We start from the raw sequence: 26,749 nt of genomic DNA, 5'->3' as shown, positions 1-26,749 counted from the left end.
TTTTCCTTGATATTAAATTTTATAAATCATAAGCAGGAAGACGTATTTGGATATTTATAATAATATTAATTTTATTATATTTTTGAAACATTGCATATGAATTTTTTTTTTTTTTCAAAATTAAAAAAAGAATTCTAAAAGGCATAATTGTAATAAAAGTTCAGTTTTGTTTCGTATATAATGAATATTAAAAGAAAATATTCCAAGTTTATGCTAAACATTTCCTGCCTAAAAATCGTTTGTAATCAAGGAGTGCATCTACACTTTCAAACGAAGTGTAACTATAGGTGAGAAACTCTAATATTAACTTATAAACTGGAAATAACAATTATATTAAAAATTTCTGGATTGATTATTAAATATCATTTGCATTAGTTTTCTTAAAGATAGCAGAACTAAAAATGTTCAATAAAGAATTTTGCATTTAATTATCAAAATTATATGTATATGCTCAAACTGGGTTAAATGCTTACTGAAATTCTATTCTTTAATTTGAGTGTAAAGCTACATCTGACATAAACTAAAATTTGTGATTAAGTTAGGCCAAAATGTTAACATTAAAAGGCAAAATGTTGATATTCAGGTATATTTCCTGTTAAAATGATAATGAAACACATAATTGAATTATTTAAAATTTTGCAACTTCTGCTTCTTAATGAAAGATTTTTTTTTTTTAAATATTGCACTTGTTTAAAAGAATCAATTCATGTTCTCATGATATCTGTCAAATGTACATGGCAGTTACATTTTTGAATCAATGAAGCATATTGTTGGGGAGTATGAAATTATAGTCCAATTTAAGACTATCTCCGGTTTAGTAGCAAAATGCTAATTTTTTCATTCAATGCAAGGAAGGTACATATTCATAATGAACAGAACAACAGAGTAGTTTCTAAATCAGTATGAATTAAATGTACATTTCACAGAAGTTTAAAAGTGTTTGGATAAGGAAACCATGATGATCAGTCTATGCATATTTGATTAACCCCTTGAATTGGAAATATATATTTAAGTTCTTAATTAGATACAGCACTTCGTAACTTGCACATTTATTGTCATTAATAATAAGGATAACCGCGATAGTTAAGGACGTTCAAGTGATTTTTGTCCTTGAATTAAGGATTGCTTTGACTGAAATAAAAATTCGAAAACCAAAAATCCGGCAATTTGTTGTAGGAACCTGATTCAGCTTTCCAGTACAAGAGGTTAAAAATGAACACATTACACTTTCAAACAGGGTAGTGGTCAATAGCGATTAGTTTTTAAAATTAAGAAGGTGTATGTGACTCTTTTTAGGCAAATTATTGAACTTATAATTTAAAAATCAAAATAATCATAACAATTGAAAGAAGAATGAAATATGCTTAATAATGTTTTTGATCAAATATGCTTAATAATGGTATTGAAATTTCCTAATGACTAAACATTATATCGGAATTCGAACTCAAGGAAACTAAGTTTTGGATGCTCGAAAAAATACCTAATACCAGAAAAATACTAAACAATATTGTTCCGATGAGATCAAGCATTAAGAATATCAAAAATTGTGGAGAGACAAGGGGAAAAATACCAATTTTTCTCTCTCCATCTTGCTTTTTTTTCCTTTTGTTTGTTTTTGTTAACTATCCTTTTTTGTCTATTAGTTCTTTGAGCAATTAATGAAAACAATTCTTCTATAGTCCTATATAATCTTCCTAGTCTATTCAATTTTTTAAAAAAATATACAAGTGGAACTTCATCTGTCGTCACAAATAACTATCCTCCTTTGCAGTATCCAGATATATCCGAAGTAAAATATCATGTACAAATAGGGTTAACAGATTTCGTAAAGCTTATAGTTTAGAAAATCATCCAATACATAAAAATATTGAATTTTATATTTCCAATGTTCAATGCCTATCATTAAAAAAAAAAAAAAAATTGCCCATCAAACGAAAAAAAAAGGAAAGATTGATATTGACTAAAAAAATTTATAAAAGCATACGAGTAACGATTATCAAAGAGCCAAAACAATTGCAAACAAATTTTTTGAAAACTTTTCTGAATTCTTGTGAGAAAAACTTTCTTTTCACGAGAAATAAAGATTAAATTCTCTTTTTAAATAATCATTAATTTCTTGAATGGTGGCAATGCATCTTGGCGGGAAGAGATAACTCATAAATAAAACGAGTGACAGCGGGAATTGAGAAGACAGCATTGAGTTTGAGGGAGTAAGATCGTAATCAGTACCTGAAGAAAGTAATTCTTCAGCATATTTTTGCTTTAAACTCTTAATGTGTATTTGTTTTTATTAAAAATCTTCCTTTCTTTGCAGACAAATATTTTCTTTGGAATTATTTGGCTTTTAGAAATAAAAATCTGAATGGGAATGCCGATTCCTAATTTTTTGAAAATTCGATGGAGTCGCAGTGTTTTTAAACAGATTTTTTTCGAAATGTTCATTCAAAAAATGATACTAAAAACTGTACTTTAATCTTAATTCAGTCTTGTCTATATAACTTATTTTTTGAATTGTAGAATTAATATAAAATGTTTAAGAAATTTACATCATTTTAGTGAAGAAGAAAAAGAAAATTTTTTAATGTCATTTTAAATCTCTTACTCGTTAATGCAATTCATGATATAACTGTGCATCTCTGCATACTTTTGTCTTATGAACAAAATTTTGTTGCTGTTACGGAATTAAAAAATTTACTGCTATGAATTAAAGGAAAACTGTAAGTGTATTCAAAATTTTAAATTTATATATATATATATATATATACAGTAATGAATACATTTTGTATAAAATTAAAAGCATAGGATTTGAACATTAAATGATCATACAATAACCTTTTATAAGCCACATTTCAAATTGTAAAATTACATTATTGGATCATATGAGAATGAGTTGCATAGAACTTTTTAAATATGAATATAAGTAATTTATGTTGCAGAAAAGAAATCATTAATAATACTGCCTGCCTACTACATGACTGCCACAGTTGCATATATTATATAATAAATAACAGACAAACATTAATTTTTTAAAAAATTACAGTCAGAGATATAAAAAACCTGTAAATACTGTATGCTTCTGTCATCAGGAGATCTAGTGGCTTAATTTAATTTAATCAATTTAAGATCATGAGTTTGAGATGTGACACTTACAAGGACTTGCTTTGTATGGAAGTTTGATGCATTTTTCGGGATGATGCAATGTTGAAGTTTGAGTAGTTTATGTATTAGTTTGTGTATCCTTCTTGCTTCTAATTATTATTTCAAATTATGACATCTCAAACAATTATAATGTAGCTTCAAAATGGGATAAAAATGTAACAAATCAATAAAAATCAAATGGCTTTTATCAAACACAATTTTATTTGAGACAAACTATAATGTTAATTAAATTATTACTTATACATATTTTAAGATTATACCTTAATAAGTTACTGAGAAACTTTTTATTATTCTATGTTTAAAATATTTGACAATTTCTGTACATTGTTGTCTATCTGTCAATTAAATCCCTTCTCTATTCCTAAATTGCTTTTATTTATCTTCAGTTATATAGTTTTAAATAGTATTGTTTATTGCAAGAATAATTAGTTATCATTTTTAGAATGCATAAATTTGTAGAATTTATCCAAAATTTATCTTTTTTGTTTATTTTTAATAAGTAATTATGTATATACATTTATATTTAGAAGTATACTCATATTTATATATAAAAATTAAAGGAATTTTCTTTTTAACTCCAATAGTTACAATACATCACTGATTTTTTTTTAGAGGGATGGCAGATAATGTGGCACATAGGGTGTTTCTGGTTCCTGGTAATTGTTTAATTTTCTGCATTTTTATTTAATTTAGAATTTTTTATTATTTTCTTGTTGGAAATACAAATCATTACTCCCTTCCAATTTTAGAAAATGAGATAGAAGGAAAGTTTTCTGTCATTCGATTAAAGCATCCTAAGTCTGGTAAGGATTTTATGTATTATCTTGTCCCTCAGTTTTTATTAATTTTTTCTCTACTTATATTTTACTCATTCAAATGAATAGAAAATAATGTATTGTTATTTTGTGAAATCTGAAATTTCCTTTACCTTTGAACATTCACAAATTCACAAAGATTTAAATAATTATAACATAAATGGATTTTTAATATTATTATTATTTTAATAGGGACTCCAGTTTTATGTGCTTTAGATTCTTCAAATAAATTATATGAAATTGTTCACTTTATGGATGAATTTTCATCGTGGTTTGCTGGAAATACAGTAATTCAAGGTAAAGTGATTTTAATAGAATAAAAATGAATAAATATAATCTCTAAATATTTCTTTAAATTCAATATTATATTTATATATAAGAAAATTCTAACTGAAATACTTGTATTTTGTATAATCATTTATAAAAGTGTAATAATTTAAAGCAAAATTTATCATTCAACAATATGTATATTAAAGAATTTTAATTTTTTTTATCAGAAATCCAAAAGGAGAAAGAAAAATAGTGCTGCTATTATTGCTAAAAGAATAATAATGCAGTCAATTATCAGTGCTAATCTTATATTCCAGTTTCACATTGTTATAACTATAAATGTATATAAATATTTTGGAAATGAGAATGCATCAAATATGGTCAAATGATGTTAATCCTAAAAGACATTGTGTATTACATGAGGAAATTAATAAGTTGTTAATGATAATTAATCTTGTAATAGTTATATTATGATAATTGTTCTCTTTACTCATAAAATGTTTAGGAACTTATTTTCAAATCAGATATATTTGAAATAAACTTTTTTCCTTTTATTTTTAGCATAAATTATATGTGTGTGTGTGTGATGATATGTCTTAATTTAATTTAAATTGTCATTAATTTCCTAATTTTTATCTTAAATTAGATCATGTTACTTCATTCTAAAATTTCCTTTTATTTTCTGATCCATATCCCACTTTATTTATTTAATTATTTCTAACACAGGCTCTAAAAATTACTGACTCCTTTGTTTCCCATTCCATGAATAAAGGAATAAAAATCATGAACAACTAAGCATTCTTTTCAAGGATATCTAAGATTCCCTTTTTTTTAAGTCTACACATTTTAAAGAAATCCCTGTCAACAAGTAAAGGGAAAAATTTCTGTCAGTTGGCTCTTGTATCCCAATGTAAACAGATTTATCTATATTATTGATCTTCTTCCCCATATAGAAAATATGCTTCTGTAATGAAATAAATTATATTACAAAAGTTTTCCCTTTTCAGCGAAATTATGTTTCCAATATTATATATATATAATATGCAACATAGTTTTGAAAATGAATGATGGAAAAGAGAAATTTTTCTCTTAGTACTTTTAATAAAAGATTCTTATAGGGATATATTTGTCATGTATCAATTTAGAAAAGGGTATCTTTTAAAAAAGAACCGTGGGTGTTAGAAATTTTTACCTCTTAGATTGCAGCATGAGAACTAAAGCATAAGTAATTTTTCAAAGCTTGTTTTAGAAATAAATAAATAAGTAATATTTGGATCAGGAAATAAGAGAAAATCGTAAAATAACGTGAAGTAATTTAAGATAAAAATATAGGAAATTAATTAAGATGTAAATTAAATTAAGAGATATCATTACATATGTGTGCTTGTGTGTAAAAGAAGACATCTGATCTATTGTTTTGTTGTTGTTTTTTTCATTCAAATTTTACGTTATGAGTAATAGAATGGAAAGTTTTGGTCTATAAGAGTCATTAATATATATATATATATATATATATATATGTGTGTGTGTGTGTGTCTGTAAAATAAGATAGCATTTAGCTATTCTGTTTTTACACAGTGGTAAAATTGGAGAATTAAATGCTGATTCTCATTGCTTAGTAGAATCACAGTTTTATTGGAAATTACAAATACATCATGAAATTAAATTTAAGCAATGATTTTTTTTTTTCTTTTAAATTTTAGATGGACGCCTTTTTATTTTGACTGTTGTGGATCCATTATTTTTTATTCTGTCTTATGTAAATCAAGTAAGTAATTCTGCCCATATGTTTGTATGTATCATAATTATTCCATACCTTATTAAAAGTCTTCAAGTTATTCACATAACAGAAAATAATCAATCTTTTCTTGCTTTATCTTAGTCTCGAAAGTAGACAAGGTGCAGAGCGTCATGAATAGTGCTTAAATTTGAAAACTATTTTTAGGCACCTTAAAATTTTCTAATTTTCTTGAGTAATGCTACGACAGTATTTTGTTACCTTACATGTTGAATACGATAATTTGAAAGCATATACACAAAGGCTTGTTTATTAGATGTCTCAAGAAAGAAAAGCAAGAAAAAGAAAGAATTTGGACAAGGAATCCAGGATGGAATAGATCCAGGGGTTTCAGCACATATTAAAATAATATTTAATTAATCCTTTTTCTTCAATAATGTTCATTGCGTTTATTAAAATACTGCGGTAATCATTTGGAATGGGCAATATGAAAAACATACTGTGTCATACATATTTGCAGTTCAAAAGATGTTCGATTTTTTTTTTAAATTTTAAATTATTAAAAGTTTAGTGTTTGAGATGTTGTTAAGCTATACTTAATAAATAAATGCATAACCTTTTATGTATTGTAAAAGAAGAATACTCAGATTGGTCCTATCAACAGAAAATAAGAATAAAACAGGATGAATTTGGTGCGCCACAGAGATTTATTGAATGTGGTAAAAGCTACTTTAAAAACACTTGAAATGAAGCCTCTTTAATATGTTAAACATTCAGTCATTATTCTTAATAATATGTTGCTTTGAAGCAATCTTTTGAGTTGCTTATTAGAGGGATTTTAATGTATTGTACTGAATTGTAATTAGTTGTGGTGTGTAATTTTGTTAGTCGATTGCATAAAATCAAATATGATGAGATTTTAACATGAAACCATAAATTTCCAATGATCGTGATTTCTTTCATGGCATACTTTTTAAATGGCCCATCCATTTGAAAATTATTATTTGTTGCATCAATCTATTTATAACGATTTTTCCTTCTTTTTTTTTTTTTCCCTCCAATGAAATCTTTCTTTGCATTTAAAGATTTGCCTTGATTTACAGAGCATAAATTATTAAAGTTAGGAGCATAAAATTTGGGAAATTATTTCTTGAGTGTTAGAGGTCCACAAAAACGGATATTTGAAAATTTTAGTCAGAAGTTTAATTAAAAAAACTAATTTAACTTATTGTTGCTGCAACATCAAGGCATAATTGCTCAAAAATTATTTTTACACCATTTTAAAGGTTAAAAAAATAGTGTTTGAATTATGCCAATTTCGTTTGAATGAATACATTTTCCTCCTTTTGTTTTAGTAATTTTTGAAAATTTAGTTTTGGACATATTTTGTAACAATGATTTTTCTTACAATGAAATTCAAAACAATTTCATTGCTACTTTGAATCGTTGCATCACATTATTTTATAATTCTTAACATCATGATAATAGGACAGGAGAGGCTTTCTCTTCAATTTAAACTTAAAAAGTAATTTTTTGAACATGACTCTTCATTTGATGAATTTTGTTAAATTTTGAAGCAATGCAATATAATCTTGCACTGGATTAAAAAAAAAAATACTTCAATGCCTTAACTAGCAATTTTTTAATTTTCATTTTACTTCTAACTACAGAACATTTTTTTTTAACTTCTAGAAATTGTTTCTGTTATTTATGGAAACTAGTAGCCCTTGAAGCATTTTCATTTATTCACAAAATATATAATCTCATTTTTCTGCAATAATTTTATAGCTAAAGTAAGAATTTTTTATATAAAAAAAGCACATTTTTATTAAATTTTTGGAATACTAATTGCTAAAAAGAAGCTTGTACGAAACTTCAAAGATAAGAAGCAATAAGACAATTTTTTTTCTACAGTCCATTTATGAACTATGGTATTCTTTTCTATTAAAATAAAAAAAAAGCGATTTAGAATATTACTTTCTTCTTAAATGTTCTAAAACACATTTAGAATATAACTTTGTTCTATCGTCAATTTTATGGCAATTTTGCCCGTTTTATTATGATAGTCCTTCTGGAATGCTTAGTTCTTATCTTTATAAAACTGCAATTAAAATTTCTATATAATTTAATTTCTATCCCAGCTATGTCGAATTTTTTTTGTTGTTGCATATATAAACTATACATCATGCTATGCTTCTACGTCAATGGTATTTTCAGAACTTATGTATCCTCTAAATAAACTGGTTGTTATTTTAAGAAACAAAGAAAGAAGATCACATATCTTTATTGATGATTTTTCAGAAGTTGTCCTAATTTGACTGTATTGTTAGGTTTTTTTTTATTTTTATGATCCTTTTTAGTTTTTATCAAAACCAAATAGACATCTTTATTTGGCAATACAAGACATTGTGAAAATACAGAAAAAAATATTAAAATTTAAAGAATGCACATTTCCCATTAATTAAAAAAATGCTAATAAAAATTATGCTTAGAAAATACACAGGATTATGTATGTGCACATGTATAAAGATGCTTGGTTTTTTTTTTTTTTTTTTTTTTTTTTTTTGCTAAGTTGCTTAAAAATACTTAATTTTTGCAGAACTTTCTCACTAGGCATCCTGATAGAATTCTTTAAAAATGTGTTGAAAGAAGTATGCAAAATATTTGAATTTTAAAAATGATCCTTATTAAATAAAAAATGATTTGCAAAACTTTAAATAATACCCTTTAAACAAGAAAAAGATATTATTTATATAAATATATAATTGTATCTATAACTATTTAGATAAATATATTTATAAGAGATATATTGCCAGCAATTTAACTGAACAGGTAGTTAGTTATCTATTAAACCAATTCATTAATTTTTTAAAAATACAACAGTTTTTTTTTAAATTTGTATACAGACGTTTCATTTTCTTATCACTGATTAAATTGTTAATCCATTTTAATTTTGTAATGTTAAATGATATTAATCTAGAATATTTTTATTGCTATCTTTCTATGATGGTCAGTGGACAAAAACATCTTCTCAGTTCTCTTTATCATTTGTTTCAAAAAACAAAATCTGTTTGGCAGTCAATTTGAAATAGTGATTTTATTTAAATCTTTATTATATGATATTAAAATTAAGCAATAGAAAATAATTTGTATTTAAAAAATATCTATAAAATTTATACATCAAAAGAATTTTTTTACTTATTTGAAGGAAAATAAAACTTACCAATTGCATTATTTAGATGAAATATTAGATTATTACCCTTCTAAATTTCTCTGTATTATTAATTTTGAAAGTATTTCTAGGAAGTTTTCTACAATATGAAATAATGCAGTATGGATAAGGATAAAATAGTTGTAATATTGCTAATCTTCAATTTTTTTTTCTTTAATAATTTATGATATTTTTGCTTAAATAACTGTCTCTTGTATTATGCTATAAATTTTTTAATTTATAAATTGCAGATTTTTAATTTTTGATTTTGTTGCAAGAAATGAAAAGTAAAATACAGTTAATATAAACTTATGAATTACTTTTTTGAAATTAGTTTATGCAAAAGCTAATGTTTAAAAAAATTACAATAAAAAAAAACATTTGTTTGAAGCAGTTTTATTTCTGAATTGAAACACTTGAGTACTTGATTTGCTTTTAATTTATTGTGTTGTAATTGCTTGTGTATGAGTATTTTTTTTTTTTTTTCAACTTTGTAGGATGGTAAATTTTGTCCTTTGGAAGATCTTCTTATAGATGCAGATTTCCCAGATATGCATTTTTTATCAAAATGCTGTAGTTCAGAGGAACTTTTAAATATATTTGATTCCAAAGGTATTTCAATTTACTTTTATAAACATAAATATTATGCATATGATTTGTCTGTAGAAAAGGTAAAGCTTGTTATAAATTCAACTTTTAAAATCAAATCTCTAATTCTCACATTCCTCCCTTCTCTTATGAAAAAATGTTATTCATTTTTAATTGAAAATTTATTTATTAGAAAATTATTTATTGTCTTAAAAAATTATCTGATTTTATCTTTTGTTTACTTATTTATAAAGAGTTGTAAAAAATAAACTTAATTGGATTTTCTAATTCTAAAATTCATTGTAAAAAAGATTGGGAAGAACAATAAGAAATATTATAAATATATTTATAATGTTATAAATTTATTCTTTTTGTATGAATAATTTTGATTTTTTTAATTCAGAATCTAGAATCTACAGTTTATTCACATTTTCCTTTTTGAAAATAACTAAGAATATTTTACTCATTTCAGAAGCTGCAGGATATAGAGTTTTATGCTACAATAACATAAAAACGTTACATTGGTTGCAGAAAAAAGTGGAATATTTATCTTCTTCCTTAAAACAAAAACAGATAAGCATAAATGATGGTTCTAAAGCAGCTTGTTTACAAACAAATGATGACAAAGAGAACCCTGGTTAGTATTTCTTGCCTGTTTTTAACTTTTAATTAAATAACTTAAAGGTTTTTTTTTTTTTTTTTTTTTTTAAATTTGAACTGAAGTTTTGTATTCCCTCTTCTCCTTCAACTGTAACTTATCTTAAATCTAAAATTAGTGTTAAAATTAATTTTTCTTGCACAAAGCCTGTTAAAATAAATGCAAACTTTGTAAATCTTTATGATCAAAAAAATTATTTTTTTTTACAAGAAATATGACAATGTAAATTTGTTATAAAGGTTTTTTGATAAGATGAATAAAATTTTCATAATGTTATTGCTATCATTTTGAAAAGAATAGAACTTCTTTTGATGTGAAAAAGTTTAAGAGGTATAACTTTAATTTTTAAGTGCTTATATTAGTTAAGTTTTAATTAGAGACTGAAACATGAAGCAATTTGGATACCTTTTGATAATTAAATAAAATCAAACTGATTGGCATTTATGTTTATATTTTTAAATATATTTGTTAATTTTCTTTCTAGAAATTCTACAAAGCTATGCATACCATTTAATATCGGATTACTTATCAGAAGAACTTTCCAAAGAATTATTAAAATCCTTAGGGTATGAATTTTTTATTTTTTGTTGAATTTGTAATTTTTCTTATTCAATCAACTTTAACCAAGATATTTTCTATGATATTCTGCACAAACTATATAAGGCACTTTAAAGTGCCATCATCAAATCTGTAAAATACATGGTGAAATTTCTTACATTGACACTTTCCCTATTTTTAATATTGATTTCATTAATTGACTGAAACAGCCATTTTTGTTTTTCATATATATTCAAAGCCAAATTATTCTTATTTGTATATTTTTTAAAATATTTCATGTGCAAAATTTTTTAACATTTCAAAATTTTGTTTTTAGTTTTAATATATATGTATACAGTAACTTGCGTATAGAGTATAATTCATTCCTGAATCTTAATTGCAATGTGAATGCTTATTAAGTGAAGCAATTTTTTTTCCCCATTGGAATTCATATAAGATAATACAATACATTCGAAAAAATTCATATATTATAACGTAATTTATTATTTATAATGCATGATTTTTTTCTTACAAGAAAATTATCTAAAAACTTGGCTTTGGATAAGTTTCAAAATTTGGCAAAAAATGAGCATCATTGTTAAATCAATTTTCAGTGTGTATTGCTAACTGCCTTATTAGGATGATGCTTTTCAATGATTTCTCAATAATTCCCCACACTTTCAGTGTCTTCCTTATTTTACTAAAAGATTATTGTTCTAATGAATCTATTATTTTCTTCCCTCCTAATTAAATCTCATTCACAGCTTTTTGTTGTGACATATAAGGCAACTCTATAAGCTATTAGATAATTCTGGTTATGTTCTCCTACCAACTCATTGATGTTGTTATCTACCTTTAGTCCCATAAACGTAGGCAGAGATACAATCTCGTTAATTAAAGCTCCACAAACACTTGTTCAAACCCCCTAAATGACCCATTTGACAAATGGCCAGACTTTTGCCATGTAAATAGAAGGGGTCTTCTTCAAACAAATGTTCAACACAGACTGATAAGAACATTCCAGCATGTGATTTCTTAGTGTCTCCTCACCACTTGTTAAACAAGTCTTCCCCCCCCCCATTTTGATTTGCTCATCATACAAGATATGACTGTATTTTTATTATAAAATATTATTTGCCTATTTTAAAATCGCATTTCTAAGAAATAAGATTTAATAAATGAAAATAATTAGCCACTTGCAGAATTAAAGCAATTGTTAACAAGTGATCTCAATTAAGTATAAATTTTAACTTTTTATGCTGCAGTAACATCCTGGAGAAACACTAAATAAATGTATTGTTAGAATAAATTTCCTCTCTTAATATTCATTTAGAATCATGTAATCATTTAGATTTAAATATGCAAGTAAATACAGAACATTGTTATGATCATATTGCTGCATATTATATTGCTAAAGATTTATAAATCTTCTTTACCTGTTTTTCTATATAATAAAGTGATGTATTCAACTGTGAAGCAAAAGAAATTCATTTATATCTCCAAAAGATTTTATATCTAAGATATAAATAGATCTGCTTAGATTTTCACATAAATTTAACTGAAAGAAATATACCTTCAATGATTTATTTTATTTTACTAGTTTGAATTATATGGTACTAATTATATGGTGTTATTATTAACTATGAGATTAAGTTTATAATCACACAATAAACTTCAGAAAATATGCAGAGTTAATACTGCATAATATAAAAATATTTTCTTCTCTTATTCATAGATTACAAATAAAGGAAGATAAACCAAAATCAGAAAATGATGCTCAAGGAGCCTCAAAAGTAAAGTCATCTTTTACTATTTTAAAGTTTGTGAATGAAAAAATTTGTGAGCATGTGTTGACTGAGATTACTAGGATACTTTTTTGACATAAACCAATTATGCACTTTTTCTTAATGTGTGGTTATAGATATTGTATTTCAAAATCACTGCTGTAGCACAAAATTTCTCTGTCCTTTAATTTTATAAGTAATTTTATTTTCCTATCCTATTACTTCAGTAAAACAGTTCCAAAAATATTAAAAGAGGCTACATGCCAATATTCGAATGATTTACAAGGAAATGCTTCTATTCTTCCATTTTAAATTTATATTTTATATGTCAGAGTTAATATTTTTCATCTTTTTTGTAGAGGACATTTCATTATTATGACAAATTAATTTCTTGAAACTTTTTGATTAGAATAGCAGTGAGTATAGTTTAAGAATTAATAGAATATTAAACCATTATATATATATATATATATATATGTAGTTCTTAGATATTGGAAAATTGTAATACAGATTGAATTTTCTTTAACTTTATGAATTTGGCCTTCTAAGAAGTTCTTACTGACAGCAATACTGTGCCAGTAGATGTTAAACTTGATGCAGAGTTTACTTGACTCAGTTTATTAAGAACATTTTTTTTTTTTGTTAAATAATGCGTATTTTTATATTATTAAATTATAAGTCACCTACAGTATATTTTGTAACCAATGGAATTCTTGTATCAGTTTTAAATTACATAATACTATTTTTTTTTAATGAAAACATATATTTATCCATATACTGAATCTATTATTTTAAGAAACAGAATACATGCACATCCCCAACTGATGATTACAGCAAGAAGTATTCCATGAGTTCAGCACAAGAAAAACAGGTAATATTAAATAATATTACCATTAAAATTAATTTTTTTTTTTATTTTATTGAAAACCCAAATTTTTATATTTTAAGTTTTTGCATATTTATTAAATATATGCATTTGACAATATGATTAAAAAGTTAACGACAACCATTTGAATACATGTCTAAATTAGACTTTGTTAATACTGCACATATTATTAACTTCTGACATTTATTAATAAAAAAAATCAAATAAAAAAACTGTTGTATTTTACATAAATAAATTGATTTTGTTAAAAATATTTTTGATTAAATTATATCAAATAAAGACTTAACATTAACACATACCTTAAAGCAATTTTTTTTATCAGATATAAAGAATAGCCTAATTAATAGATGAAGACTAATATTTTACTAATTTGCTATCAATTCAGATTTTAGTTAATGAATTACTACTATGAGAATAATAATTGGTCTTCAACTAAAATATTGATAATGTAACTTCGTCTGAAATTTTAAAAAAAATATATAATGTTGTTTAATATAGATTTAAAAGTTCACAAAGTTAAATAATATTTTTCTTTTAGAAAACTAAGATGTCTGCAGCTCAGAAACAGCTGATGAAAGTAGACAAAAAAGGAATGAAAACAATTTCATCATTCTTTCAGAAAAAGTAGATGTCATCTTTATGTAGATAATAAAAGTTAATGTATCATGTATAATGGTTTAAATTATTTGAAGCAATGAAATACTATGTCAATTTTTATAATGTTCAGTTGAATAGTTTGATATGGTTATAAACTATTAGTAAATCAAATGCTTTTTTAATTTTCCTTTTTAAAAATTTAATAGAAAGGAATATACTAAAAGGTAATTTGATTTCAAATGTTTAATGTAAACTGTTCATGTTTTAAATCTGTAAATTTTAAGCTACATATAGCTAGCTGTACATGGGGGCTAAAAATTTCAAATTCTTGTACTGCTCTTTAACTTTTGGAATGATTTCAGATATTATTCAAGGAAAGAATAATATCGTGGATAATAGCGGAAAAAATGTTTAAATCTTTAAATGAAAGAAAATTTCTGAAGGATAATTTAAGATCTATAATAAAATTATCACCAGTATGTTCTTATAAGATGTTTAATTAAATTTAACATAAAAGTCAGTTTCTAGATAGTATATATAACACATATATTATAAAAAAAAGATGGATTATTTGAATGAACTAAAAATACAATTTTAATCTAATTCCAAGAGTTTTTAAAAACAAAGCTATATAAATATGTAATAAATAACAAGCTTATAAATTAAAATTGATTTTTTTGGGGAAATTTAATCTATTATAGATTAGAACCAATATGCACATTGTTACTAGATTAATTCAGTATGTTTGACTATTAATAGTATGTTCTATGGTTAAACTTAAGTAGATAAAACAATCTTCTCATCTAAAAATTCTTTGAATAGCTGATATCTACTTTAGCAATTATAACAATCAATATTCTGTTCAGAGGAATAACTAAGATTCTAATTCATAAATACTATATACAGTAAAAATAACTGAAAATATTCTTGATTTTGAAATAGATTTCCTTTCATCTTCAAGAGTGTCAACCGACGACTATCAGACATTTAATCAATTCTCCGAGCAGAAAATAAAAATTCTTATTCTTTCAACTGTTTATTTAAATTATACATGCTTTTATATTTCATAATGACTCCTACACAGTAAAGAATGCTTATAAGCTTTTAAATGTTAATATTTAAAATACATCAATAATTTCTTTATTTTTTATAAATAGATATTTTTAGAAATATCATAACTACACCTCATTTATATTTTAATTTTAGCTCTTAAATAGTAGAGATAAAAAGCTACTATTTATCTATATTATATAGCTTACTATTTTAGCTCTTAAAATAATAATATAAACCTATGACTTTGACAAAAAAAAATAAAGTTTTCTTTATATGTGCAATTGGTTTTTCCAATCTATACTGTTCATACATTTCATTAAACTTTTAATATTTTGTTCATTGGAGCTTCAGTCATTACAGGAAAAAATTTTTCTCAGTTCTAAACTGTAACTTTATTTCAAGAACTGTTTTATTTAATCTAAAAAGATACAAAACAGTTTTTGATTACACAAAAGCATGTCAACTTAATTGTTTTTCTTTTAATAGCTCATATCACTCATTGAAATAAAATTGTTAAATTACTCAAAATAACCTACCTTCCTCCAGGAAATAATGTAGTGTTAAATAATTGATGTTTCTTGGAAATTGTAATGATTAATTAATAGATGAAATTGTATTATCTTATTAAAAACATTCTGTTTATAATTAACAAATTATTTATATCCATACTAAAATTCAGAAATTTATATATTAATATCTTCATATAAATGGTTTAAATGAGAAAATAAAGAACAATTTAAATCTGAAATAAGCTTAATTTATTTGAAAAACACCGTAAATAAAAGATTTATACATATAATATCTTTGCCATAGTTTGATTTCCAATTTTTAACTTTAATGTTTCTTCATAATCCATTGACAAATAAAATACTTGAAACATAACTTCAATTAAATGTTTGGGATCATCCATTTAAAAAAGTCCACACCATAGAGAATTCATGCTTTCTATCTTGCCTTTTCAATATTAATTACTGTAATGGCACAACTTTAATAACACCTTTAAACATCCATATTAAACTATCCCATATAAATGCGTATTTTATTTTGAATATCAATATATATATTTAAAAAAAAACGACTATATTCATTTATAAACTGATATTCAAGATAAAATTTAAAATTGGATATAGATATACTAAACTTCAGCCTGAAAAATGTATTTTTAAATTGGTTTAATATTAAAGATTTTACTTGCATAATTTTCAATACAAAACAAACTTTTCATTGGAAAAAGAATTATATGCGATTATTTTCAAAATTATAAGTCTTACCATTACTGCAAAAACAGAAATAAACATTTATACTTTACGATTTATTGCTAATAACAGTGAAGCTAACACTAAACACTGTGCTTACATTCAACAAGATGAGAATTTTTTCAATAATAACAAAGGAATACAATACACCTTTTAGATCAAATTTTGCTCAAGAGCACATATATATATATATAACAGTTTCTCATTACCATTAATAATTATTTTTCATATGGTAACACACAAACTAACCGACATCCAGAAAGCATGCAATATCAAATTTAAGTGTCAGCATCGGGTTTCATAAAGACCACTTCGGCCAATGTATCGCACCCATTTTATAACATCATGGTCACTGTAATTGAGTTTCGGTTCAAAAACTTTCAGGTACCGAACTTTAAGACCTGATGGTGCAAAAGGTACTTCGAAATTCATTGAAATTGGTGGACGATTCCATTTCTTCTTAGTATCGGTCTGCAAGAGTTCTATCTCTGCACTCAGTTGTGTTTCCTTCATTCCCGCCATGCGCTTTATCTTCCACACAATGGCATTCTCACTAGCCTTGTATTTAGCTTTGCCCTTCATGCAAATAAGTTGAACACCACTGGTATTTAGAGGAGTTGGAATGCGGACCTCAATTTTTTGTCCAATTAGGGAAGACTTGAAATTAGATTTCAAGACCACTTTGACTTCCATCTTAGTACGACCAACTTCCCTAACAAGAGGAATAATTCTAAATGGAAAGCTAATATCTTTTGTTATTCTATAACGCATCAACTCAAATTCACCATCAGGTGGAATGAAGCTAATGCTATGCTCACTCTCAAATTTACTTAATTTAACACACTGGTGGAACTGACAATCATCGATTGCTATTGAGGTTTTTCCTGAAGTGCGACTTGGATCATCTAAAGAGCTACTCTTGCCTTTATTCTCCATGGTAATTTTATCATTAATACCGAACTTACACTCTGGCATCCCTGAAAGATATGATTTCATGACAACTCTTCCTGCTACATGGGCACTCAGCACTTGACCTTGTGGAGACATTAGCAGATTGACATATTCCAAGACATCGAGGAACAATTCATTTCTGCGATATTTGATACCTTCCCTTCGCCATCCAATTTGCCCAGTGACTTGAGTAGTGATCTGGGTTTGTTCCTCCTTAGTTTGAGATTTTACTCCTTGCTGAGTGATAAAGGTTTTCAAGATCCCTGTATCTGTATTCTGGGGATATCCGAAATCAAGTATTTCATCAAGAAGCTCATAAATTAAGACGAAGTTATTTTTTACATTCTCTTCACTTATTTTTCCAAAATAAGACTGCATTACTTCCACCATCTTTAACAGGAATTCAAACACCATAGCTGCATTGACATTTTGCTTTGTTACAGCTGCCAGCCAAATATTACTTCGCTTTATGTGGAAGAAGCTGGTTCGAGCAATATTGGTGACAGGACAGCGCACTTGTTGACGAGCATGGATTACATTTACCCGAAATGCATCAACAGCATTTCTTCCAATGTCATCTCTGAACACTCTGGAAACGAGCACTTCTCCCTTGTGGTTGTAAATAAATAATCCTCCAATCATTTTGATTTGTTATACCAGTCCTAAGAAGGATGAAAAAAATCAAATTATAATAAATTACATATAAGAACAAAACACTTTCAAATAATAAGATTTAAACTAAAAAATAATGCACTGACAAAAAATAGCAATCATGTTCTATACTAAATCAAATTGGCAATTTAAAAAGATTTAGAAGAGAAAAAATACAAAAGAAAAAGTCCAAAGCATTTCTGATTATTAATTTTTGGGAAGCAAGTCTCAAAATTGATTTATAGTTTTTATTTACTTGGATTTTTCAGCTTTTTCCCCCCATTCAAAATAAAATTTCAATTTGAAAAGTAGACTCCTAATTGATTCATTAGTTACTTTCTAGAAAAGGCTAACAATATCCGTGTTTTGCAATTTAGTAACTTTGCAGTATAGTAATTTAAATTTAATATTCTTCCAGAAATAAAAAATTGTCCAGCCATCTAATGTTGGCAAAAAAAGTATTGGATGCCCAAAACATCAATAATCTATCCTTATACATATATAATGCTGATATACATGGCAAAGAATTTGCTTTCATTACTTATTGTCAAATAGCAACAATAAAACTATCGCAAATTTACGATTGCTTCAATGAAAGTTCACATCTACATTGACTTCAATGCTTCGTGTAGCTAATGGAATTGCAAGTTATCAGAAATATCATGGAGATGGTTTAGAGGTCACCAAAAGTTTAGTCAAAAGGAAAGATAAAAAAAAAAAAAAATCAAATAATACATTTCAAACAGGAAATTTAATTAAGCACAAAAGTAGGCCCTGTTGTCTGCTAGGCAATCACTGCGACTTCCTATCAAAATTGACAGTCAAATCTTCCAAAACAATTATCTTATAAAAAAATTTGTATTATCTTATTTGTATTAAAGGCTAAAAAATTACTTTTTTTTTAATGATATCACATTATTTCTCTCTCAAATTTGATAATATTTTTAATGCTATAATGGAATTCAAACTCATCCATCAAAAAATCCAAATTGCATGTTTTTATAATTAACACCATAATAGATTTTTCTTTTGTAGTATATATATACCTTTTAAAATTCACAGTTGGCTTATTCAATTGAGTATGGAATTTTCTAAAAGCTTAAAATGTAATTCACAATAAAGAATTAACTTGCATCTGTTACAATTAATCTGATGCTTAAGTAGAAATAAAAAATTAATAAAATAAAAATTACATAGTCAAAAGTTAATGAATTAATAAGAGTTTTTTTAATTTTGTTATTATTAATCCACTACAAATTTGTTTTTCAGTCATATAAAATAACAGTAAATTTAAAAAAAATGTATTCTATAAATCATAACAGTTTAAAAGGTTAATTTCAAAAAGCAAATTGGCTACCAAAGGTGGCTAATTTATCTTATATTATGTAACAGCAATTTGCAGATATGATTTTTTTCACTCAGTACTTCTAAATTATTCTTAAAATAATTTATAATGATAAGCTTTCTATGTATAATTATAACATGAAAAAGTTTACATATTTCATGCTCTTTTGTCACTTTCTTATATTTTAAATTTCTATTCTTTATACAATGACTTTCAAAAGAAATGGATATTGGAAAAAATCCCTTCAGTTAAGAATTTAAAGTAATATATATATATATATATATATATATATATATATATATATATATATATATATATATATATATATATAGGATAGTGTTTTATATTACTCTAAATTTAATTCTAAATCTAGCTTTTAATTTAATTTTAATCTAGCTTTTTTTATTTACATACCATAAGATTTTTTTTCCAAAAATGCAAATGTAAAGAAACAAGGAAAAAGTAAATAAATGGGACATTTGCATATTTAAGAAAAAAAATCAAAGTGTTGATCAGATTTATCGAATATCTGATTTTAATTCTGTTATACTGGTAGCATTTTAAATATGGTTTAGCTTTTAACCTAACATATTTCACAAAATTATTCTTTTAATGATTTGTAAATATAAGAAATGAAAATATGTTTCATTATACTGGTCATAAATCAGTTTAAAATGTTGCTAAATTAATGAGTTTAGTCTCCTTTTACTGATTACTCTGCAATAAAAAACGTATAATTTGGTTTTAACAGCAACCAAAAAAGTGCTAAGAAAAAAAAATTATAAAAATATACTCAAGTGCATTATTATTTATTACGAGATATTTTGAATATGTGAATCATATGCTATTATATAGTTTGATGATTCGAATTGGTAAAGTTTTTTTCTTGGCGGTTTTTGATCAAATTACAACAGACAAGTACTAAATAAAATTGTCAGAAACAATTTAAATGATTGTCGGATAAAATTAGCATGATGGGTTCCATTTGATTCTATTAAATATGTGGAAAACTTCCATCCGAATACTCTATTAATTTTGACAGGATTTAGAATAAGATTTAGTTTTCGGTAAACTACATGATAAATAATGAATTCCAGATTACACAAGTATTTAACATTTGTATTTACTATTTTTTATTTTATCATTATATTTTAATTTAACATATTAATAGGCTTTCTCATAATACACATCAATTATACAAGATCAATTTAATGCTGCAATCAACAGTACATGAATGAGGAACATAAAAGAAGTTATGGCACTGCATCCGACAACATGCAATTGGATGTTACAAAATGTAAACAGTTACAAATCTATTTTATCATGTATCTTGACTATTAAGAAGGTTACACAAAGATGCACACAATGAGTGATGATGATGACTAAAATAATATTCTTAAATTTTTATTTCAATTTGAAATTTAAAAACTCGATGAGATCATGAATATCGATTAATAAGATTTAATTCAAAATCAAGTACCAATATTCCCTGTGAACCAACTAGTTGACAAAAATGGTTAGTTTCGAATATAAGGAAATGAAGATTTGAACAATACTTGGTTATTTAAAATAAACATTTCAGAAAAAATTAACTTTTAAAAAGAAATTACAAACTAAATTGTAGATCACAGAATTCTTTTTTCATCAAATCAATTTTTGTTATAAGCAATTCAACATCATTCTGTTTTAAAAATTAGTCATATTATGTTACAACAAATTTCTATGAAGAAAAAATCCTGATAAAGAAAAGAGCAAAATTTAACTGCATAAATAATTAAAAATTTCGTTATTTACATAGGTATCAGTATTACTAATATTCGTATCAACTTCAAATCAAGTTTCTTTTTCTACTAAACATTCAGAAATAAAAACTTTATGAAAAATTGTCACTAGAGATGCAATTTAATTCTAAATTGAAAGATTAACTTATCGAGAAGTACTTATTAAATCTTACTATAAACTGAGAGCTTCTGGAATACGATTAAAATTTTTTTAAAAAGTAAAGTCAAATGGAAGAACTAGTACCAATTTCACAATACATTAAAACTAGAAACTTTTATACAAAATAAATCACATATTAAAAATAGTGAAAACAATTCATACGGAACAACATCAACTTAAATATAAAATAATCAAGCACTTTGGATAATTCTTAAAATTCTTTATTTAAGTAAAAAATTTAAAAACTGTAAAGATTTTAATTTACATCTTCTATTTGGATGTACAGCTAAGAAAGAATTCAATATTTTCAACTTTGCAGATTAAAGCTAGACAACACTTTTCTTTATTTTTCGCACTGTTCTTATTCAAATCAAATAATCTTAAAAGAATTCATACATAATGAGCTCTTTGGTACAGCACATGCAGTGTACATGTGCACTCGCACACACCTCTATCACAGTTACCCCAAAATATAGTACATCAGTTTTATACTAAACAATACAATATGAGGAAAGCAGAAGAGAAGTTAGCATAAAAGTGAAAAATAGTCGTCTTATTTTTTCTTCCATGTCAGTTTCAAATATAAAGATAAAAACATAACTTTGTCGTTAAGTTAAATAAAACTCTAAAAAGGTATTTATAGGGATGCTTGAAACATCAAATCAAATCACATGTTATGTCATCATATATAATGTCAAAGAATGTAAAATATTAAGCTTCCCCATGCAAAATTAAAAAAAAAATTTAAAAATCAGTAGCAAAAATTTCACATTTTGAAAAGTAAAAAAAAAAAAAAAAACTACTCTTGTAAATACATGAAAAAAAAAAAATTCTAAGGAATTAACAAAAGAATTTTCCAAGGAATAGTTTATGAATTATAGAATTATGTTAATCTGAAGTTAATATCAAATTAAAAATTTCTATTTAAAGAAAAACACTATTAAAACATTTACAACTGCTAAAAACATTTGTTAAATTTCAAAAATAAATAATCTTCAAGAAATAACGAGTGATTAAAAATTTAATTGATTTTATATGCGTAATTAATTTTTATGAAAATAATATTTACAGTATATTATATATTTAAGATAAAGTTCAAAAGGAAGGAATTCTTTTAATTGCTTTGATTAAATGTTACAATCCTGAAATAAATTAACAGTAAATTATTTTTTTTACAATTCTGTGATATAAAGTACAGATTTATATAATTAAAAACCAAATTTGAAACATTTTTCAGTTTTGATTTAAAACTACAGAAAATTTAAATTTCAGACAATATTGAAATATATTTGTAGGAAATTCAAAAAGCCTTAAAAAACTGAAAACTTGTATTTTAATGTTAAGTAAGCTTGTTTAAAATAAGCTTTTAAATTAGCTTAACTGTCCAGTATCAAATCAAAGCATACATAATTACAGTTTTCTTTTAATTTCTTTAAAAATTTCTACATTTTCATAGTATAAGTGACAGCAAATCCGATTTTCTATGCAGTGTCTAAAGTGTTAAGATGTGCTTATGATTCTCCTTGTAAAGTAACTTAAAATAAGTTGTGGCAGGGGAAGAAAAAAATAAAATAAGAATCCATGGAAGAAATAAAGCATCAGTAAAAATTGCTTGCACCCCTTATACACTAATATGCATCCCAGACTTAGTTTTCTTTATTTACTCAATTACAATTTGCAATTAGGTACTTGGTTACAATTTTAGACATTTCATCTGTAAATATTCAACTAAAAGCCTTAAATCATGAGCTACTAATAATTCTAAATAAATTATATAAAATTTTGATTAAACTAATTTAAGATTTAAATATTAAACCCTTAAAAGTTATAAAGTCTTTTAATAAATAGCTTAGAATACTAAAAAAAAAAAAAAAGATGCTATAAAATATATTTTTATAGTATAATTTTAATATTTTATATAAAAATTTTTAATTACAAATATATTATTAACTACCTATTACTTTCATAAACTTTCTTTAACTATTAAAAATTGTTTATTTACTAATTATGTTACTTATTAGAAAATTTGTTTCAGAAATCAAAATCGTTTTTAGTATTAAGAATACACTCATATTTTGATTTGATGGTTTTTTCCAACTCATAGTAGCAACTGTTTTACTGACAGTTTTTCCAATATGACAAGTGCCCACAATTAGCAAAATATTAACTATGCACAGACATTTTTAATTTTAGTCTCGGAAAAGGAGAGAAAAAGATTTCCGTTAACTGCATAAGAGGATAAACAGTTAAACTGTAGAAATTTTGAAAGTAATTCGATCTGAAAGTGTTTAATATTCTAAAGGTCAATTCAACCGACTAACCGGTCAATTCTACTATCAACTATTTGATTAGGAAAATATATTAAATGAATTTCTTTTTAAATTTTTATGATTAATGATATTTTCAACAAAACATACAAATAAATAAATTTAAAGTAAGTTTTGAACTAATTTTAAAGTTCCAGAGAAAGTAACAACAGTAACAGTAGTTATAAGCATTAATCGTACAGAAAAAATGTTCAATTAAAGTAATAAACTGTTTATACAAAATGCAAGAACTTATCAAATGTAATGCAATCATAATTAACAAAGCACAGAACAACTTAAAAATTATAGGCAAGTATAACAATTACCGAGGAAAGGATGTCTCACGTCACCAGGGTACTAAGAGATGAATTGAAAAAATAAACATATTCAAATAAATATTCACATCAAATATGCATTGCAAATGAAAGCTAGTTATATAGTTATTAACTTACCTCATATAACAGACTTATCTCCCGGAAATAAATCAAATATACCACATTTTTAATAAAAGGTAACTCCCACTTATCAATCTGCTAGCTTTCGCCGCAATTCGAAAGCACTATGTTGCCAATAAAAGGTAAGTAAATTACTAATTTTTAGTAATGTCAAAAAGGTTAGCAGCCTAACGTACTGGTTAATACAAACATTTGAGGGATTTTTTTTATTTACTGATATTGGGGTAGGTGGGTTGGGAACTGATGTGTTAGAGTTTCTTATAAATTCAAAACGTGTCTAAAAGTTTTTCGAAGAATACTAGAATAATATGAAGTAAAAAAATGCAAGTTGTAGAATATGGGAGAAATAATTCATGAAAGGAAACTAAGGATGTTCTATCTTTCAAAACAATTTACTTATTCTTATTTGATTTTTCATCCATCTGTGACCATCCTGATTCTCGATTCAAACAGAGATCATCTCATGCGACATAATAAGTGTAAAATGGCCTGCGTTGTACTAATTTTTAAATCTATGTCCCTTTGCTTATCTAATATGGATATAAATTTGTACTTACTGTAAAGTAAGCAAAAGGAATACGTTTGATGAATGAGTATGAAAATTTAATGAATTTCCACGTTTCAGAACTCCTTATATCCCTCCCTCCACACACAAAAAAATGGAATGAAGTGGTTTTTTTTGTCTATCCATCTAAAGTGCATATGAACAAGATGATTCAAATATGGGAAGAACTTAGCGAATAAAATTGCTTATGAATATTTGGCACTGAAAAATTAAATTTGTATCAAACTTTGGATCAAATCCGTCAAAGAGTAGATAGCTCTCCCTTTATACATACAAAATATTAAACGATATCTAGAATATCGTACAATATCATGAACTCTGTAAACACAAAATGCCCAAAAATAGTATTATTACAATATCTTTATGATATTTCACGGTATTCGAATTTGAAAATCTCTATGAAAAATATCGTAGGAATACCTGCAATATTTATGTTATCAATGCTAACATAACAGCATTGTTAAAGGATTCTGTATTAATAGGAACATCTGTGTGTATGTGAACATTCAAATTCAAATGTATTAATCTGTATTGTGAATGAATAAATCAATAAATCAATGGAAATAAACATTTTTTGAAAATGTGCGCAAATGAATAATCTATAATTTTTTTAATATATACGTATAAAAGAAAGTGTTTGTCTATGTACTTTCCGTGCACCTCTTAAATACGGGAATTTATCTCCTTACGGGAAAGGCAATCCTAAATATACAACACTGATAATCCTTATTATCGTGCCCTTTTTGTTGATTTTTTTTTTGTGCACGATGCTATTGCAATGAAGAAAACAAAAATGCAAAGAAAAAAATACCATTACTTTACATTTTTCAGAGTTTGATTCCCGAAAATATAAAGGGTTAATTTCTCTGAATAATTCAAATTTTCTGAAGAAAGCATACATTTCAAAATGCACGAGAACAATATAGTGAAAAAATTATTATTAAAGTTTATACCATTGAAAGTTGTGTCATGCATAAAAAAATTTATTCTTTCTTCGTGTGCATTTCGTAGCATAAAAATTATGGAAATCGAGCGAAGTTGTGAAAGCGCTCCGGCCATTTGTAAGCGCAAGTGGTCAGATTTTTGTTTTCAGAATCCCACATGTGAACATTTATTTTTCATAATATACTGAAGAAAATCAAGTATGCATTTTGCATGGTTATTTGTCAACCGATTAAAAACAAAATTTGAATATAGAATTATAACTTTAGTAACAAGATCACATATCAAATTTTATACATCTATTTGCGTTTTTTATTTATTACGTTTATATACATGCACATGAAAGTACAAAAGGTACAGACGGCCAGTGTTACGACGAGTTTCATTCAAAATTGAATATGGATCCACTCTTTAATGCCAAAATTGTTCACTAAATTTTACTTACCTAACTTTTATCATTTTGTATTTATCGTATTCATTTGTATTCGAAAATACAGACAAACTTTCTGAGAATGGATTTCGAACAAAATTTTATAGAAGTCTTCACAATTGATATAAGGACTGCATGCCAAATTATAACGCTTTAGTTTAAAGAATTTTGAATAATCATGCTCCCAGAGAGACAGACCATAAATCCAAAATCCTGTTTTCGGACTCGGGAGATATGAAACTTGGAGATTCGTCAAGTTTCGAATACGAATTTTTTTTGACGATTGCAATACTTTCTCTTGTATACTTCATAAACTAAACGAAAGTAAAAACATTCAATAGAAAACGAATCAATTGTAACTACAGTAAACGAACTAATTATTTGGGAAAGATGAATATCGATTTTTGATAAGCAGTTACTTTAATTCCATATTTGGCTTGAAAATTGCAATTATTGAAACATTATTCTGGAAACTGTTGGGGCATACATTAATTAATTGAACTTAGTTTCAGTTCTCATCTGTTCATAGCAAACATCACAATTAATCGATTGTAATTACATTTGATGACAATTAAGAAATAATGCACAATTATTTTATAATATTGCTAAAT

General features: G+C 25.3%; 2 protein-coding genes across 5 annotated transcripts; one reads left to right on the top strand and one right to left on the bottom strand.

Annotated features, from left to right (window-relative positions):
• The first annotated feature begins 2,149 nt into the window (after window positions 1-2,149).
• On the top strand, window positions 2,150-14,332 carry LOC129963709 (ribonuclease H2 subunit B-like). 3 transcript variants are annotated; one of them, XM_056078227.1, is made up of 11 exons: window positions 2,150-2,238; window positions 3,772-3,815; window positions 3,909-3,962; window positions 4,167-4,271; window positions 5,948-6,012; window positions 9,691-9,805; window positions 10,254-10,418; window positions 10,924-11,005; window positions 12,712-12,769; window positions 13,557-13,631; window positions 14,185-14,332. In XM_056078227.1, exons 2-11 carry the CDS (start codon window positions 3,776-3,778, stop codon window positions 14,272-14,274), a joined length of 849 nt encoding a protein of 282 aa, XP_055934202.1. In that variant the 5' UTR covers window positions 2,150-2,238; window positions 3,772-3,775; the 3' UTR covers window positions 14,275-14,332. The 3 variants fall into 3 exon arrangements, with proteins under 3 accessions (XP_055934202.1, XP_055934205.1, XP_055934203.1); XM_056078230.1 differs by having other exon boundaries at window positions 2,176-2,238; window positions 13,563-13,631; XM_056078228.1 differs by lacking the exon at window positions 2,150-2,238 and adding an exon at window positions 2,550-2,717.
• Window positions 14,333-16,031: 1,699 nt separating this feature from the next.
• On the bottom strand, window positions 16,032-24,342 carry LOC129964011 (AP-2 complex subunit mu). Of its 2 annotated transcripts, XM_056078668.1 has the most exons (3): window positions 24,199-24,311; window positions 24,073-24,103; window positions 16,032-18,165 (listed from the first exon to the last, which is right to left on the bottom strand). In XM_056078668.1, exon 3 carries the CDS (start codon window positions 18,143-18,145, stop codon window positions 16,838-16,840), a length of 1,308 nt encoding a protein of 435 aa, XP_055934643.1. In that variant the 5' UTR covers window positions 18,146-18,165; window positions 24,073-24,103; window positions 24,199-24,311; the 3' UTR covers window positions 16,032-16,837. The 2 variants fall into 2 exon arrangements, with proteins under 2 accessions (XP_055934643.1, XP_055934642.1); XM_056078667.1 differs by lacking the exon at window positions 24,073-24,103 and having other exon boundaries at window positions 24,199-24,342.
• Window positions 24,343-26,749: the final 2,407 nt, after the last annotated feature.

The sequence above is a fragment of the Argiope bruennichi genome, chromosome 3, assembly GCF_947563725.1.
Source record: "Argiope bruennichi chromosome 3, qqArgBrue1.1, whole genome shotgun sequence".
NCBI lineage: Eukaryota > Metazoa > Arthropoda > Arachnida > Araneae > Araneidae > Argiope > Argiope bruennichi.
Note: the sequence above shows the minus strand (reverse complement) of the source record. Positions and strands in the feature narration are given on the sequence as shown.

Excerpts from the sequence above, each read along its gene's own strand:
- LOC129964011 (XM_056078667.1), bottom strand. The coding sequence starts at position 18,145 with ATGATTGGAGGATTATTTATTTACAACCACAAGGGAGAAGTGCTCGTT.
- LOC129963709 (XM_056078227.1), top strand. The coding sequence starts at position 3,776 with ATGGCAGATAATGTGGCACATAGGGTGTTTCTGGTTCCTG. Across the intron at positions 6,013-9,690 it reads TTCTGTCTTATGTAAATCAA|GATGGTAAATTTTGTCCTTT; the intron begins GTAAGTAATTCT and ends TCAACTTTGTAG. Across the intron at positions 13,632-14,184 it reads GTTCAGCACAAGAAAAACAG|AAAACTAAGATGTCTGCAGC; the intron begins GTAATATTAAAT and ends TTTTTCTTTTAG.